Raw genomic sequence first — 20,058 nt, 5'->3', positions numbered from 1 at the left:
ATTCTGAATATTCCAGTGAATCGATTAATAATGATTAGCAATGATCTCGTAGTCAATCGTAAATTACGGGGGGAAACGTAGACTATTCGCCTTATAAATTACTACAATTTCGATTAGATTGTAAAAAGGTTAGACGAAAAGAAGTGAAATAAAATTAGTAGTTTCTTCGAACCAGTATTGGTACGAGAGTTGGTTTGCCATGAATTTTAGAACATGTTCGCCGATAGGTTAACTCTGAAATAAAGTTTCCCCCTAATGACAAACTAAAATTGGAAAATCCAAATTCGGAGATTGCTTTCTTGGAGAACGAAGTTGCTGAAAGTCGAGGTTCGAAAGTTCAATTTTGATTAGAAATTTTTGTTATCTTTGACCCTTTCGTTGATCGTCGATGCGTTTGGAGGCTCTCTTACTCTTCAGTCATGCTTAAGGTTATGGTTACGGTGGATATGTGTTCAGACAATTACAAAAATTAATGAAACGAATGTTTCCTGGCGAATAAAAACATCGTGCATAAATTTTATAATTCTAACTGAAATGAAAAAAAATCCAAGCCGTTATCCCTCTCGAAACACCAAAATTTCAATCGTCATTGCGTTCGTGTGCATTTCACAACGTTTGGTAATACTTTCGCACATCTACAAACGTTGAAGCAAACTGTAAAAATCTGCAGAGCCGGCGTTCACCGTAACCATAGCCCGAAGCGTCCATGACCAAGTTGAGCTAGGCCGCAAAAGGCCCGGCTGTTCCCGCGGCTCTCATTCTCGACAAGCTCAGAATCAGCTTGTAGCTAGTATAGTATCAGGAGAGAGGGCAGGACCTTGAAAAGGAGCTCGCCGTGTTCGGGTGGGGCCTGTTGGTCAGTGGAGTCGATGCTGCCACGCGAGGACTGCCGCTTGGTCACACCGGTCGTCTCTTGGGCCCTGTTGAACGTGGAGCTGCCAGCTTGCGAGGTAGAGGGAGTAGCTGGGGCTGGGCCCCTACCACCACCAGCGGGCCCAGTGCTAGCCGACCAATCAGAAACGACTGGCCCCGTTCCGCGTGGTCCGTGTCTGCTGGCGCGCTTCGTCACGCCGCGCAATTTCTCCTCCATGGTGCTCATGGGCCCCTGCTACCAGGAGCACCAATTTGCTCTTCTTCTTCTCGGCCACTCCTCGTCGCGCTCGTCGTCGTCGTCGTCGTCGTCGTCGTCGTCGTTGTCGTAGTGGCCGTGGTAGTTGTCGTTGTCGTCGTTGACTCGCTGCTTCCTTCCTTCGGATCGCGGCCTACCTCCTCCGTCTTTCGTCTATCGAGGTCAGTCAACTCCGTAGGGACCGGAGACGAAGAGGGAACACAGGAGACACTGCGTTTTACCTCGCGTCTCTTCTACCTTCCGCTTCGTCCGCTCGTTCGGCGGCGCCGATCGACGCACGCCGAGTGAAAGTCCCGTGCCGATCGAGAAGAACCGCGGCGACCGATTGGATCGAGAGAGCGATCCAGTGGCGCCGCTCGTCCCGTTAGAGCTGCGATTCTTAAGACACACCTGGATTGGAGGAATTTCATGAGACATCGTTCCTTTGTGTGGCTGATTTCGATGGAATTAGTTTTGCAGACGTTGTTGCGTTTAGAATGGAGATCGGGAAGAATTAGTTTTGCATTAGTTGCGATTGAACTCGGGCAGAGTTACTTTCAAGCGGTTCGAGGAGAGAAGTTTGGAAAGTTTGGTTTATGGTTAGTAGATCATTAGAAACGAACGGATGATGTGTAGCTGGAGGAACTGCCTGGTTCTACCTACTCGATTCTAATCGTATGAGTATTGAATTTCGCGAGTACCATCGAGGGAAATTTCGAGGGAAATTAGTTTTAGACGTTGTTGAGTTTGGTTATGTTATGATAAAGATGAGAGAGATTTAGTTTTAAACATGGTTGAACTCATGCAGTTATCCATCTCTCAATTCTTAATAAATGTAACTATTGGTCCGTGTAACAATCTGGGTTATGAGTTAGTTAAACTGATTTTCTGAGTTTTTTTTTTTTTTTTGAGGAACGTTTAAAAAGAACGATCTTCAGATGCAATTGAATTTTATTGGAAATGAAGCGAGAATTGGCCCGTGTAACGTTTCGACCCACCAAATATTTGCCAAACATATAGCGAAGAGTTTTAACATTTGGGGTTTCGAAACAGCATTGCGCAAACAATGCAAGATTATATCGTAAACAGAGATTTCCAATCAATATCCCACTGAAAGCTTGCAACCTAATAAATGCATTTGCCATTGCACGAATTACCAAAACCATGTAATTTAACCGGAAGCCAATGGAACAAGCAGAGATCATTATAGGTATCTAAATTCGGTATCACGCCAAGCGCGCATTTCACGAACAACACTGACAATAAACATGCAGAATGTGCACTGCCGTGTGTGCGTCAGCTGGTGACATTTATTTGAAAAATTACACATTTAGTTGAATAATTTCGAACTCTTTCTCCGCAACTGTGTACACAACGTTTTTAAAAATTCGAAGCCCGCAGATGAAAACTTTTCTGGAAAGTACGAGCATTGCAGATACAAGTAATGAAACATCAACATCGTAAATAAATAAAACATCTATGTGACGACTTAAGAAAATGAGAAAATTTTTTGCGCTCTGAAGCAGAGACTGAAACCTGAAATATTTTGAGGTTTAGATATTATACCCAGAGACTGAAACCGAAATATTGTGAGGTTTAGGTATTATACTGGTATTTGCTTCCGTATTATCGTAATATAACCGCTATTTGGAGAAATCGGTTTTAATACCGGTATAAGACGGTCATACCGGTATCTTCATACGTATTTTATCGGTATTTGATGTCCAAAACGGTAAAAATACCGAAATATATACCGGTACGGTACCGATTTACTGACGAAAACACATTTTTCATTTTCAACGTACAGTGACTCTTATTAATATTCGGACATGATGCTATTCAAAATATTGTTGTGGATTTCGATTGTTTACAATAGTAAATTTGGATTAATTTTTTAATAATATAATAATAAAATAATAATATATAATATATAATATAAATTAATAATATAATAATATAAATTATAGTTTATAGTAACATAAATTTTATTTATTTATTGCACATACTTTTCTTAATATCAAAGAATAAACTGAACTATGTCGAAATGTATCGTGGCAGAAATATTCGGACACTTGAGGAACTACAATATTCAAACCTGAAAATTTTGTAACATAAACAATAATTAATATTTTGCTAAGGTAGCCCTTAACTTCAACAATACATCGCAGACGCTCAGGCATATTGCCAGTAATTTTTTTTAATTTAGCGGAATATTCTTCCATTCTACGATTAATCGTTGTTTCAACTCCTCTTTCGATTTATCGACGTACGACAATTAGTCATTTTTCACCGAGAAAATAGAGAAACGTATGGAGAAATCGGTCATCTTTTAAAATTAAGTAAGAGTATCGTGGCTGATATCGTATGAAGATACAACGATGAATTAGTATTAGAAATAATAAAGGGTCATCAAATTTACTTATCGGCAGCTTCATGAAAACGTTTAATCATTGTCTCTAATCTTTTCCTTTTCTAATATACTAATATTTTATTTACCGGTATTATACCGAAATACATCTACCGACCTAACATCGTTTTGATAGCATCACACCGGTATTCGTACCATTTCCGTTTCATCAAACGTAATCGAATAATAACCTAAAAATACCGGTATTTTATCAGTATCCGTAATACTATCGATTCGGTCTCTGCTGTGAAGCTTCGAGCGACAGCCGCTGATCTCTTTACAAACGTCTTCAGTGCCAGAAGACACATCGGTATCGAGGATGAATGGAAGAATGAAGGCTGGCGTCGCGTGTCGGAGGATCGTTGTCGCTCATGTTCGAGGACGAGTAATCGATAAACCCGGGGGAAACGGGCGGCGCGGCACACGAAACGATAGATAGACAAGCATAATTCGCGGTGACTTGAAAGCTTCGTAATTGCTTGGCTTGTTACGTCGCCGATTGTATAACCGGTCGACACCTATGTTGATTCAGTGCTCGCGCGTCACGCATCCACTTATATAAATAGGCTAATTAATCCGCGAAACACACGTTTGCGTTGACGTCGCGATATCGCCCGAGAGCTTAATCAACCCTCTCGAATATTTTGACGAAGCAAACGCCGACTCTTGGACGTTGTGTTTCGCAGTGGTTAATTGGTCCAGTGGCTAGTTGAGCGAATAATCGCAAGGAAATGTGGATCGATGGTGAATTAAAGTAGACTTCGACGAATCTACCTGATAGTTTGCGTTATCGTTCGATTCGTTTTGCTGATAGCAGATAACAAATTGAAACGAATAGAGAACGTTGGATATTTGTTGGATTAATTTGTCAGTTCAAAAAAGAAAATAGCTTTTATACATCGCGTTGAAGTTAATTCATTTTATTAATTAACCGCGTGTAAGTAGAACTTGGCTTATTTTGTTCTTGTTTGTTAAAAGAGTTAATTGCGCGGGAGTGAAAATAAAAATGATCCTTTTTGTCGTGGAATAACAAATGGTTGGCTAATGGAGGATAAAATGATCTCTTAATTCTGTTAGGGTATAATTGCATTTAATTGGAATTTATTTCCACTTAAATGAAGAAAAATATCTCATGCTCTCAGCTCGTTAGTTGATTAATCAGTAACTGACACAGCGTGCGAATTAATAATGTTTAGATCATTATGTTTCCGCAGCACTTGAATTTACTGCTTCTAAGAGTAACAATTTCGCTTAAACATCGTCGAACTTTAACCGCTATTGAACAATTGAATTCTTAATTACGTGACAATTGATCATATAATCAATATAAAATTACTCCAATAGTAACATTTTCAGGTAATCATTAAAAAATGGAAAATTTTTACATATTTCATTCCGTTCTATTGCCAAATTCGTAGCTTGCAGTTCCTCCTTATGCAAAATGATGTGTCTTCTTAATTCGACTTGATAGAATCAATATTTGAATATAAATTCATTTTCCAAGTATACGTTCGAATCGAACCTTTTGCAATAAATTTATAAAAAAGAAAAATCGTCATAACTTCTAATTTGAACTTTCGTCTGTGATACCGATCTTCCATCGTCCCTGCTCCTTTCTCGCCTTTTCGAAACCCATCAGACGTAACGGTATCATAACGTGGCAGGTAAAATGGCGTTACTTTAATGAGACGACCGCTCGTTAAGCGAAATCGCGCGCCGTTTTCGGACCGCGAAAGACACGCGCGTTCGTTCGTTAGTCGATCGCGGAAATCGACGTTTTCACGCAGGCGAATCAAAGCCAAGCAATTACGAACTCGTCGCGACGCAATTACCATGTCAAGGCTCCAGGCCACGGCTGTTAAACGAAATGTCTTACGCAGCGCTCAGAAAATACATACTCGTGGCTAAATATTGTTTCGAATATTCCACCGCGGATAATTGAATCGGAAATTAATACCGCGGGCGAAACGCGATGTTCTCTCGCGTTCCGTTGTCGAATTACCGACCGAATGAAGGTAAAACGCGAAGACCATGTCGCAGAGTGGGACCGAGTTTCTAAAATTTTAAAATTTAAAAATCTTAAAATTTTAAAATCTTACAATTTTAAAATCTTAAAATTTTAAAATCTTACAATTTTAAAATCTTACAGTTTTAAAATCTTACAATTTTAAAATCTTACAATTTTAAAATCTTACAATTTTAAAATCTTACAATTTTAAAATCTTAAAATCTTGAAATCTTAAAATTTTAAAATCTCAAAATCTTAAGATTTTAAAATCTTGTATAAGGAATGAAGATACATTGTCTTCATTCTGGAATATGTTCCAATATCCGTAGTACAGCACAGGAAAGTGCTTCAATCATTTCGTTCCAAAATCAGAGTTGTGATAATAATATCTCTGTCTTGTGCGAAGGAGAAGTCTGTTTCGTTCGGTAAATATAACAGTGTTTGTAGTATCCTGTTTAATATCAATGATATTCTAAAATTGATTATTAATTCGACATTGATCACTTTGTTTCATATCTGAATTACCCCTGCCCATCGTAATGCATATTCCACAAAATTTGATTTCTAGTCTATTCGAATATCGAATGAATTTTGTCGAATTACCACTGAAGTTGAATTCTCTTCCTCGTGTTTCTCGATGCATGTAGATACGTTCATGAAACGGTGTGTTGAAACGCGTCCACGCGTTCCGATTACTTCCCGTTTCGTTGGGTGTGGAATGCTGAAGGGGAACATGAAATTGTACTGCTTCGAACGAGGCGAATTTTTTTTCTCTCTCTCTCTCTCTCTCTCTTTCTATTTGACGTTCGGCCTGACTCGATCACAGTGGTTAAAGATTGATTACCGGTGGAGTCGGGGAAAAAGAATCACGAAAAGGAGTTTGTTACAAGTTCTCCGGTGATTATTGTTCATTATTGTTTTCCTGCCTAAAATTTTCCGTATCTGTCACGTGAAACCTCTTTTCAGGTTCAAGCTGAGACAAAATTAAACTGTTTCGTTCTTATACTTTAATATAAATCCTATTTCAGAAAGAAATATTTTATCAGTTTTATATTTATCGTTCGCAGAGTCACAAAAATATTCGTACTTCTGCATTTTCTGTCACATTTCATTCCAAGTTTTCGAGATAGAAAGATAATTAAACTTAATGAGCGAAATGTTCAAGATGAACAAAAAAAAAACTCCAAAAAATTTAATAATTTACGTTAGAAGAGCAAGTAATAGTTTACCAAGCATCTTGCATCTATCAATGTTCGTTCAACGTTAACACTCGTTGCGCGAAATATGATTAAAAGGGTATAGTGACTGGAACGAGAAGCTCGTGGTTAAATCGATCGGGACCGGGTTAGCGTAGTCCGCCGGGAATTATCCCGGGGCCGATTTCGTTACAAAAACCGAATCCTGACGCAGATACGAGGCTGGCTGGTCCAGCCTACCGCTTTGGGCCCACCCACGCGGTACCTCGGGTCAAAAAAATCCTCGAGGTTACAACGGAACGGGCCCTGTTGCCGGCGGCCTCTATCCGACTGGTGGCGCCCTTCTCTGCTCATCGCTTCTTCCTCTTACCTCGATTTCGAAATAGAAAAAAACCATTCCACTGCGAATTCAGATTTCTAGAATTGGTTTTTAATTATTCCAAATTATTCAAAGCATTCTAACAGCAAATATTCCAAGTAATTGAACTGATTTTGCTCTATTAACTTCATTTTGCTCTATTCTCCAATAGAATTATATATTTATAATTATTATATATTTATATTTAGCGTTATTCTATCATATTATATTAATTCTATTATATTATTATTATATTATTATTATACTATTATTCTATTTATATTTAGCGTTATTCTATTATATTATTATTATTATATATTCGTATTAGCGTTATTATATTCTATTATATTTTCTATTATATTATATTAATTATATATTTATATTTAGCGTTATTCTGTTGTTCCAACGACGAGGGTGATGAACGAGTAATAAATTAATTAATTAACTTTTCAGAGACAATTTTTGAATTGGAATCTTATCAATTTATCAAAGTTCAATTTGCTAATCTCAAGATCGAGACACATCGATATTTAATCCACGCGTAATCGTGATTTGTTTAATGAAATCGTGTTGTGAATAGCCATTATCTGATGCCAATCATTAACACCTGGATTCCCACTAATACCGAATAATCTTCGCTGATTAAAATTCTTCGCTAACGCCAATCAATCATCGTCGATAATTAAGCCCTCGTCAGCCAGCTAGTGTTCAATTGGCTAGCCTCTGAAATACAATATTCGGAAATTTCATACTTTCATCGTACGTTGTTGAACGAATCTTACATTTCCTAATTTTTCTTCACATTTTTACGTTTTGCGGAAGAAGACAGTCCGAACAGTTTAACAAAATTCACGAACGATCAGATGTCAGCTCGGATATTTTACACTAAACTGTAAGAACCTTTTGCGATTCAATCCTCTCGCGAAAATTTCGTTTCAACAATCGAAAATCGTACAGCAACCCGACCAAAATGTTACATTAAACTCAATTGTCCAAAAAGAAAAAAAAGAAAGAAAGAAAAAAATTGTTCGAGATTAACCTAATCAAATAATCCGCGAACGATGAATTTCTCGGCCATCGTCCAATATCTCTCGTGAAACCAAGAATCTTTTTACGACTTAATGGTTTTCCCCTGTTTTCATGCCGTTTTTACGCGGATGCAAAGAGGCCGCTCTCACAATGGATCGTTTCGTTTGTATGCGTTCTCGAGCGAGCGAAAGAGAGAGAGAGAGAGAGAGAGAGAGAGAGAGAGAGAGAGAGAGAGAGAGAGAGAGAAATGGTCGTTTTAATGGAATATAAAATCGAGGAAGCAGCGTGTTTCATAGGCGTTTTCTGCCGAGAGCACGGTAACACGGTCTCGTTATGTCGTGGATTCTGGCCATTGTGCAAGTGCCCTTGGCTTCGCGCTCGGACATTATCTTCTACCAAGGGCACGAATGACCTGTCCCGGTTGCGTCATCGCGTCACACATCGGCGATTTCCTTCTTTCGCCTCGGTTACCTCCGAGGAGTCTTTTTTCCATGTCACTGCCGCTGTTTCAGCTTCTCTCTCTCTCTTTTTCTCTCTCTTTCTCTCTCTCTCTCTCTCTCTCTCTCACACACACACGCACGCGCTGTATTTTCATCCCTTGGTTCCGGTGTCGTCAACGGCTGCCCTCCATGAATGCGACCGCTCCTTCAAAACGCCTCGATGAAACGACGCTGGCACGGAACATACCGTGTCTTGAAATGATCACCCAGATGATCTGAATCTTCGCGTATGATTGTTTAGTTGACGAGTCACCTCGCGAACTAATTTAACCATTCTTCCCCCTCGTCAGAGGGAACGTCAGGTTCGTAATCGCAAAGAGGAAGTTATCAGCGGCCGAAATATAATTGCCAAACAAAATAAAATATTTTGTGTTCTATAGTTTATAGAGAATAACTTTACAGGAATAACAATACAGTTATTTGTCGACATTTTCGTCATCGTCACCTCGAACTCGAAGACAAAGTGGTAATGAGTTTCCAACGACTCGAACTCGGTTAAGAGCAAAATGGCAAACTGAGAAATTTCCGTTGTTGCAATTCGTAGCAAAAGTGTAAATAACTTTCCAAGCACCATTCTTTCATCAACTCGATGGGTTTTTTCATTAAAAAAAAAAAAAAAAAAAAAAAAAAAAAAAAAAAAAAAAACGAGAAAGAAGAAGGAAGATGAAAATGAAAATGAGAAAAATTACGCCTATCTGTCACGACCGATTATAATAGATATATAATAGATTATATAATAGATTATAATAGATATAGGTATTTCGTCGTCGTTTTTTTATTCACCAAATCGCGATTCCCCGTGATCGCGAACATGCAGTTGTTACAACGCCATTCACGCGAGCTTGCATCGTGAACTCGATAAATTGATTAATTGCTGGCTACCCTTATATCTGTATGGATTGATCGAGTTTTCCAGTGGAGCACCGTGATATCTCTGCTCGCCGGATGCTGCGAGCATCCGGACGCATCCGACGCGACGCATTAATTAATTACGCGTCCCCGAATCGACGATCGATCGAACGTACATACCGATCGACGATTAATCTCGCGTACAGTTTGGTGCGGCTGGGATCGCTTCGACATCTTCGTCGGCACAGATAGCTGCATTTGTGACAGACAATGCAAAACGAACGTCACTGTTTTTCTCTCGTTTCTCTCATCGACGTGATGCACAATTTTTAAACGTAACACCGACATTCGTCGCTGAGGTTCCTCTTGCATTCAAGATACGTAATTGGAGTAGATTTCTCTCGTAAATTAGAATATTTCTGACTTTCCTTTTATTTTGATTGTAAACATATATTATATTAATACACACACACACACACACATATATATATTATATATTAATATATTAATTTATTATTAATATATTAATATATTATATAATATAGTATATTATATATTAATACACACACATGCACACACACACACACACACACACACACACACACATATTGATTATAAATATAAATTACGAATATATATTTATAATTTATATTGTGGATCTAATATTGATTATAAATATATAGTGTGAATTATAGAATATATATAGAATTATAGAATGAATACATAAAACATATATATTATTTTATATATTATATTTTTATTATATCATATTTTATTATATTATTATTTTATATTTTATATTTTTATTATATCATATTTTATTATATTATTATTTTATATTTTATATTTTTAGTCTATCATATTTTATTACATTAATATATATATTATATATTTTATATATATATTATATTATTATATATATTTTATTATATTTTTATTATATCATATAGGAAGAATGAAAGAGCAAAAGATGAAAATGTTCTTATTAATCATTGTAAACCATTTTTGAATAAATTATAGAATATATATAGAATTATAGGATGAATATATAGAATACATATAAAATTATAGAATGAATATACAAAAATATATATATATGTATATATATTATATTCACATAGTGGAAGAATGAAAGAGCAAGAGATGAAAATGTTCTTGTCAATCGTTCTTGGAAAGCATTTTCGAGATGTAGGCTAGAAGAACGAACGAATAAGAAATGAAAAAGTTCTTGTCAATAACTTGAAAATCATTTCAACATGCAGACGTGAAATTTCACGCCGGTACGTAATTTATTCTTTCTTCAAAATTGATAACTACTGCTAATTTCGTTTTCCTTTTGGAAGGATGGGCGGGGATTATAAACATATCGAAACGAGCGTGATGGAACGCGCGTGGTCGAAAGGATTACACGGCTCAACCAAAATCGGCTGAGTTGAACGTCCTTCTTTCACCTGCGTAAGAGGTTTTTGTCCTGATTGCATAAAGACATCCGGCTGCTTTTACTTGCACGCGTAGGCTAGAGGATCAAGGATCAAGTGACGCGTACTATTCCGAAACTAGCTAGGATCTAGATCAGCAAATTAACGCCGCAACGTTTCCACCTTTCATTTACATTGAAATACAGACTTCTTTGTTTAAATATCCCCGATGCTTAAATCTCATATTTGAATAATTCGCGGCGGATCATTTTGTTGAAAATTGAACATTTAGATATATTTTAAAGATGAGAAATTGGATGACAGGAGAATGGGCGTTTACTTTCCAACAAACGATTCGAATCATAGTGGCCCATCTTCATTTCGTTTCACATTTCATTAAACAAACGAGAACGTTTCGAATAACAATCTTCTCTCCGAGTTATCGTGTCAAATCTTCTCCCTCTGCATCTGCTTCCAAAAGAGAAAGAAAATGATCGTCGAGGGATATTCCGCTGCTTGCAACTTCCATCCGCTCCGTTGCGAGTTTATGTACCTTCGCGCCGTGGCAATTCGTTTCGCGCGGAACTGTCAGAGAAACCGGCTAGAACGAAAGAGCCGGTCGGATAAAAAGCCGCAAAGAACGAAACGAGGAATTCCAACAGAGCCATAAATTCAACCATGATCGACTTCTTTCTATCCCCTTCCAGCCCCCCTCTTATTTGTAGTCGATCATTCGAGGCGTAACCAGAGGTTGTTCTGAAACTAAAGGTCACTGAAGAAGTGAGTGAGGGAGAAGGAAAGTCGAGAGAGACAGAGAGAGAGAAAGGGAGCAAAGGTTGAAAGGAAGCGGACGCAAGGTGAAGAGGTAACCTTGTTGTCACAAAAGGAACTCCCGCCCTCGTTACTTCCCTTTGGTTCCGCGTTTTCCAGCTACTAGTCCCGCGAAATGTCATTCCACCATCGTGCTTTGCACCTAACGAGGTTAATAAAGCCCGGCACACTTTCGCGGATGTCAGTTATTTTTCGCAGATATACAGGTACATTGTCTAAATGTATCTCGACACTTCGGCAGATTTTCGCTTATAAAAATTAACACTCGAAACCTTTTTACGAATATATCGCTCATGCTTTTGTTTCGCGAATTTGGGACTTTGGAATTTCGTTGGAACGTCGCGATACGGTATTATATTGGTAAACTTTGGAACCAATAATCCAAACGTGTATAAATAGCGACAAGGGACGAAAATTTCATTGACATTGCGACAAAACACGATTTACGTGGAGAAAGCAAGTTTGAAAGCAATCGGTGAAAATGTACGAAGGAATTACAGGGATTGAACGACAGAAATTCAAGAAATCCTAACGTTCCAATGTTCAATGTTCAATGAGGGAAAAAAAGTCCTGAAAGGGGAGACATTTCAATGTTCGAAACCGTAGTAGTGGATTTAATCGTGAAAAATATATTTTTATGTTTTTTACGCGAGTTTAAATTTCCACAATGTTCGAGCAAGAATCCCACCCGCTACATAATGTAAAATTATCTTCAAAGAAGAAGGAAAAGAAATCGAATTCGCGACTGTCAAAGTAGAAGCTTCACAGCTTTAAAACAAGACCAAATATGACCTTTTTTTTTTACAGGATTAATGATACTTCAACATGTTCTGTGTAACACACGTAAAAGTTCTTCGAGAACGAATATTTCAACTAGAATAATACATGTTCCAATGAGCAAGGTAGAATAATGATCGAGGATTATTCGGATGTTATTTCGAAAGCAAATATTTTCCCTCCTCTCGCGAAGTCGGTAGTTTGGACACGCGTATTTACTCTGAAACTGATTCTGAGCACCAATGTAATTGTAATTTAAAAATTGAATTATAATCGTCTCGTTTTAACGTGCGAAATGAGACCATCCGGGCGAAAGGATTTATTTTATAAATTTCGTATTCCATGGGAGTTAATAAAAGTGTAATTAGCAAATACACTTTCGTCTCTGCGTTGGCGATATCATTTCGCTATGCTCCTTCTGCAGTCGCTTCTCTGCAATATTGAATTATAATAACTTCTTTGAATTTGACTTTTAGCATACAAATTGGATCGGAGAGTACAATTAGTAAATTCGAACAAACGAAGGAATCTGGGTCGAAGAATACAGTAGAAACTTCAGAAATTTCGCAGAGACAATACGAAACGAGACAAATTGTATTTCCTTTGACACGCTCTGCAGAGTTCGATACTTTCTGGAATCGATTCGCCTTGTGTGTAATTTGCAAATCGAGTTGCAATAATTATTTACATTCGTAAAACATCGACAAAGCTCTTGGAACTTTTAACGAAACAATTCACCATGACTTCAAAATTGAGAAAAATAAACTAAATATAGTTTCGTCTCCATCGCTATTCTCTATTTTATCTCATTTCTATGATTGCTATTTTCCAAATTAATAACATCTCTTTAAATTGATATTTAGCGTTTCAAGTATCTTTCCAAGTATCTAGGATCGTAACATTTCCCAACGGGAATGTGCGCATGATTCTTCGTAATTTTTCCTTTTCCCGGAATATCATACGTTCATTTCTTTCTCTAGTGGAGGCAAGGAAATTTCCTATAAACTCCAATAAACGTTATGAAAACTAATCCTTTGGCTAATGCGTTTTCCTGGTAGCTTGAGAAGAGATGTGTACGTATTATTTGGTAAAGTCGGTAAAAGAGACGTTGTCTGACAGAACAGTCTGAAGCTGTTCACTAATTAACATAGTAATTAGCGTGGGTGATTGCTGGCTGACCGCGGACTGTTCTGTTTCCGGGGTTGTGCACGACCATTCCCTTTCCTTCGGTCGTCTAACGAGTTTTGAATTTTAGAGTTCGCATTGTGACGTCTCAAACAACGCGTCAGGTATTGCACAGACACTATGTACGTTTTAGAATTTAAAGTGTTCTCACTGACACGGAGAAAGAAATTTTAATTTTAATTTTAATATTAACAATATTAACGATTATGGAAATTGCAGTCAGCACTTTAGCACACAGACGACGCGAGTCTTTCTAAATTCACTTCAATTGAACTCGGAACAATAATCATGCAGCAAAATTTTATTAAAAAAAAAAAAAAATCACTTATTATCAATTGACTTACAATCCACAAGATTGTAGAGACACAATTCAGCTAGATTTTCGTATATTTTGTAACTATTATAATAATTCATCTGGATTGTATTAAATTGATTACTTTCGCTAAATTCAATTTTAATGTAAAACATTTCGTATTCCAAAAGATAAATGGGAAAGATTAATTAAAAAAAAAACTAGCTCACACTCAGAGTAACTATGACCAGGTGTTTATTATTCATTGGCTGTCGAATAAACAACAGCCTCGTAAACAGTTTAATATCATCATTGTGTGAACCTATTATCATCATTCAATCGGACGTAAAACACACGTCGTCGAATTGTTAAAGAAATTTCGTTCCGTGTGAGAAATTTCCAGTCGAAAAAAGCCATACAGGATTTGAACTTGCGTTACATTGGCAAGAAAATTTGAACGCCTGAGACGATAACCACTTCGCCAATGAAAATCTTCGATAGAACTTTTCATTTAGTGTGTACATATAGAGTATGTGATATAAAATTGTTACGTTATATACATTTGCATTAATTTTATACATTTAACGCAGTGATTATCTAACATTTTTGAATTTAATTCAATAATAATACACGGAGAGCAGAAAATAACTGGTTTAGTTGATTCGAGCACCATAAGATGGCACTGCTTGGCTCTTGGAAAGAAAACTCACGACGTAATTGGCGTGCGTTACATAAAATAGTGGTATAGTAATAGAAGTTGTTGAAATATTACGTTAATATTAAAATGAATACGATGTTAGAATATATGATTATTATTTTAATTTTATTTGGCCATTTTGTCCTATAGGTTATAACGTGTCCACTGTATGTAAATTATTATAATTAAAATTGTACGATGAAAGTAAAATAGTCAAATTTAATGAATGTTCGCATTAATTCGATAACTAGAACCGATGAATTTGATAATTTTAACATTGAATAACATCGTTCTAATATTAAAATATCAACTGGAATAAAATAAAATTTCCAAACTCAAACGGACAAAAATATAATATACAATTTAATTAAACCACAATAATAAGAAGAAGCAATCTTAATTGATCATTCGAAAATCATTTATATACATTTTACAAAATTTTCTACAATTCGAAACGCAAAAGAATTTAACAGAATTTTCTATTCAATAGAATCCACAAATAAAATCCCACGGAATTATGATTTAATTGAACAAATCAGAAACGAGTGGCAGTTTTGCGTCGTTCGGAACGTCCATTGCAAACGAAAATTGAAAACCATTCGTTATGAAAAAGTAATTAGTATTTCATTTCGATTAGTCGATATTCATAGCGATGCGAACTTTTCATTTCCATCAGAGCTGCGCGCATTTTGGAATTAAAAGGGCAACGAAATTAATCGAAGAAAACGCATTTTTCTATGATACTCGTTTTTTTTTTATTTTTTATTTTTTTTTTTTTTTTCACCTCCGGTTGCGTATCGATATTGAAAGCAACGTTTGATTAAATTTTCCTTTCTCTGGTATTCAATCAAGCGAAATTTTTTCTCAGTAATTACGAATGAATCGCAGTTTGCTTTAATAATTATCGCTTTACTTTATTTACTTAATATTCACGATTATTACATTACCTTAATATTCACGATTGAGGTTATTAATTGTACGTTATTGGAAACTTAGCATTTCACGAATATTTCAAGTGTTTCATTTATGAAGATTTCATTAAGATAATCAATTCGCGCAAATTTGCGATTGAACGTGGCAAAAGTCTCACGAACATTTTCAGCTTTTCAGTATATATCGATGAAATTACGTTTTACGATACCTACATATTATCATATTATAACTCATTCATTATATATATTTCGTCAAAAACTATTTTTGCCTCTGTAAATCTCTCTCTTCAAATAATAACTTTTCTTGTTACTCGTCGAGTGTCGATATTTTCTTGAAAACAACACACCGACGACGATCGTTCCTGATCGATCCATAGTTACTCAAATCGTTCTCTTTCCGGTCATTTACGTTCTGTTTCCGGTTGTTTGCCAAAACCGGAAACACTCTGCACGACGAACAGAACAGAGGGCAAACAAAATAACAGAATACAAGGGAGGTTCAAGTAAAATTTCTCGCTCGAAACGGTTGCTTTTAACGGTCCTTTGACGATCGAATATTTGCGCGGCGTTCCATTAAACGTTCAATTTAATGCGGAATTTCCACGACTGGCATATTGCCGGGCGCGTTATTAAAGAGGAAATCGGGAAACGTGAAAGCAACGGCGTTGATGTTTTCATCAAATTTTGAAACGAGTGACACACGATACGTCTAGGGACATCTGCTTTGTGACAAGGGAATATCAACATACTTCTTATCGATTCACGTCGACTTCCTCCGGAGAATTTGCATTGGGGATTCACGTCACTGGAGCTTGGAGGGTTGTTGAAACAAAAGGTCGCTATTGTCGAGCGATTAACAACGATTCCCAGGTCTTTGGAAATAGCTGCGCATTTAATGTAATTACGTTCTCGTGAAATATTTATTCCGTTGTTGTTTCGGTTAATGAATGGAACTGTTGCAAAGCGGTCAAGAGATAAACACTGAAATTATTGGAAACCCTTTGCGAATATATATTACGATAGGACAGAGTCTCCCTGAGTTTCCGCGCTTTTACGTGAAAAAGAAAAGAGATCAACAGAGAAGAATTGAAATATAAATCACGTAAAAATTTCAATAGCTGCTGTAGTTGCATTTATTCAGATGAACAGTTAATTACTATAGAAGATACTCTACGTAGAAAAGTAAATTTAGAAATAATTATGCTGCGTGCCGAGTTAATTTCTGACTAAATAAAAGTTGGCCTTAAGTGGAAAAATTTCATTTTTTTTTTTTTTTTTTTGCATCGTAACAAAATGAAAAGAAAGAATTTCGATGTTACAATTTTTCATAATTGTCGTTTCGCGTCGATGGAAATTTGATTGATTTGCTTTTTGCCACTAGATTTGTGTGATTCGAATTTCCTAGTTCAAATGTTTTTTCATCGGAGCGGTCTTCTTTTTTTCACGTTGCTACCTCTTTCGTTCTACAGCGGCAGATCAATTCACGTGTTTGCTTCCGTATAAAATGAAAGCTAACCTAGTCTCCGCTCCGCTCGCTCGGCGTCACTTTGATCGTATACGATATCGTGTAAACAGCCGGATATTTCCTTAAAATCAAACGATATTCGTGACGGACAAAATCGTCAAAATTCTTGCGCGTAATCTTAGTTCGTTCCTCTTTGAAACGAAAGAATTTCTTACATTTAGAACTCATTTAAATTACGCGACACAAATTTGTCGAGTTCAAATTTATGGGAAAGTTTAAGGTTTCAAATTACACAGAAAAAACAAATAAAATACATATGCTTACTATCGAAATTTGTATTTTTTAATCATACACTCTTACGTATAAAAATAAAAAAAAAGAATTTACATAGAAATCCGCAATCCTTGTCTCCTAAATGATAAAAACTAAATTTATAGAATTTATTTATACCAGCACCGAGATTTCGAGATTTCTTTCATCTGTTATTTAAAATAAGACAGAGAACTTAATTTCTAAATGTGATCCATCGGCATGCGTTATTTGCAATTGTCAAATCTTAATTAAAATCATCTACAATAGACGCCGAATATCAAAAGTGTCCCAAGACTTTTGTAATATGATACCTATCACGACATTTAGCAGATAAACTAAAATTTCCGTGATCTGCATTTCTCGAATGGACGAGCAATTCAAATTCAGATAGATTTTTATCAAAGTTTGTGAAAATCGACAAGACGCGTCTCTTCTTTAAAAGAAAAACTGCAATAATAATAACTCGTATCGACTTGGAATTCGATTCTCTCACTCTTTTGAAAAATCCCCTTCAGTTCAGTTCGTAAAAGCATAAAATTGTGCAAGCATCTAGAATCTGATTGCCATAACACGATACGACCGGAGGAACCTGACTGAAGGCAGTAACGCTGTACTTTATGGGGAGAACGTGTCTCCCAATTAAGTCACTAGGAATCCCGGGCGGGATATTCAATGGCCGGAGCGGAGCGACGTAATCGTCGCTATAAATCATTATTAATACGTCCATTAGGTCGGCTTGGGATCGGCGAGGCCACGTTTCGAGTCGGTTCAGCGGTACGACTGGTTCGATACGTTTTTTCACGATTGCACCATCTCTCTGCTCGTTCTCTCCCTCCCTCTCTCTCTCGTTTACTCTCGTCCTCTTTGTACGTTGCGAGATTATCTCGCAGACCGTGAAACAGTAGCGGCTCCGTAGCTGCATATTTTCGACCGATAACAGGCGACCGTTTGCCGGCCAATATCGACCGATTAAATTCCACGAATTCCCGGCTTTAATCGCCAGGCAAATCGCGCGAATGTAAATCGCTCGCGGAGGCAAACGGAACGGCAGCGACTGCCTCGTTATCGAGCGAGCACTCATTTTGTACTTGTACGCCGAACAAGCACTTACACGCCAGGTTTTCTCGTTTAATTGACCTTCTGCAATGGTTGTCACGTAATATCGTGCATCAAGCTTCCCTCCTATGCGAGAAATTATTATTAGGAGGCTGCGGATTTTCATTCGAGGGCGCGAATCATGTGGAAAGATCCAGAGTATATGGTGTTTCGCTTGGTTCCATTTCCAGATGTATAAATGAAAATCGGCAATCTTATCGTTAATACTGAGAAAAATATCTTCAGTTTTGGCTGATAGACTCTTGAGAGCCAGTGGTGTGCAACAGTTATTTCAATTACTATATTTGCAACATTCGAACAACTTTGTTTTGCTATACATGAACACCCTTTCCCAAAGATTCTAGCACAATTTATACCACGTTCGTTTCAAAATTAATTATTAATTTATAGATTATTATTATTATTATAATTATATTATTTATATATTATTATTGTTATATTATTTATATATATTATTATTATTATTTATTATTACTTTATTATTATTATGTTAATAATTATGAAGTATTAATATATATAATAATATAATACATATATATATATTAATATACATAATAATATATATAATAATAAAAATATTAATATAAATATTAATATAGTAATAAAAGTATTATATATATTAATATATACAATATTAATACAGTATTATATATAATAATATATACAATAATAAAAGTATTAATATATATATTAATATATTTAATAATTCTATCTGAAAAGTAAATGACAACAGGCAGCGAATGTTACAAACAGACAAGTATATATTTCTCCTCCGAGACTTGCAAGCGAAATGAAATCGTCGCGTACCAACGAATGAAATGGCACCGAAAAAAAGAAGAAAGAAAAAGAAAAAAAAAAAGACCCGCAAGAGTTTCACGTCGCGAAATCCGCCAGGGCGAGTCGTTTGCCCGATGAATATTCAGGGATTCCGTTACATTATGCTAATACGACGCGAAACGAACGAAGTCAGAGATCCATAAGTAGCTTGTTGAACCGTTGTCCCACTGACGTACAGACACGAAAACACGTGGCCGCGATAGAAGGCAATCCCTAATCGAAACTTTGCCCCGCCGCTAATTTATGGAATATATTACACGCACCGAGAGCTCGGCTAAACCACGAGACACGTTTATTCCTGCGAGACACTTTCTGTCTCCTGATGGTTATGGGTTAGGCTCTGCAGTTTTTAACGCTAGAACTACCGATCGAAGCGGAAAATTTTCAGAGGCATTGGGAAAATAAAAAAAAAAGAAAAATAAAAATAGAGGAACTTTAGAATATAAACTTTTATTTATATATTTATATAGTTATTGTGTATTAATATATTTATCTATTTTATTTTATATGGGAAAAATTATTTAAATCTGTTCCACGTCTATAAAATTAGAAATTCGCCATTTTGACCACTTTGGTAGTTCCAGCGTTAATAGAATGTGCAACGAGAGAGCCGCCCGGTTCGGGTATTTCGCTCGCGAGAGCTGGATTGAATTATCGACAGGTCATTGACGGATTCGTTGGTTTTTGTCCAGCCTACGATCGATCTCGTGGATCGTGTTCATCCAGTCGTTCCATACGGAA

General features: G+C 36.5%; 1 protein-coding gene across 2 annotated transcripts in view; it reads right to left on the bottom strand.

Moving 5' to 3' along the window:
• LOC122533534 (ras-related protein Rab-37-like) overlaps nt 1-20,058 on the bottom strand; it is a 146,858-nt gene that overhangs the window by 6,751 nt on the left and 120,049 nt on the right. Inside the window, exon 1 of one of the 2 annotated variants that reach the window (XM_043663352.1) lies at nt 818-1,534. The exons of the other annotated variant lie outside the window; for it this stretch is intronic. Within the exon in view, the coding sequence (XP_043519287.1) occupies nt 818-1,099 (282 nt within the window). The 5' untranslated portion in view covers nt 1,100-1,534. Of the gene's footprint in view, nt 1-817; nt 1,535-20,058 lie in introns of those variants that run through there. 2 annotated transcript variants of the gene reach the window in all.

This window comes from Frieseomelitta varia, unplaced genomic scaffold, assembly GCF_011392965.1.
Source record: "Frieseomelitta varia isolate USP_RPSP 00005682 unplaced genomic scaffold, Fvar_1.2 scaffold_535, whole genome shotgun sequence".
NCBI lineage: Eukaryota > Metazoa > Arthropoda > Insecta > Hymenoptera > Apidae > Frieseomelitta > Frieseomelitta varia.
Note: the sequence above shows the minus strand (reverse complement) of the source record. Positions and strands in the feature narration are given on the sequence as shown.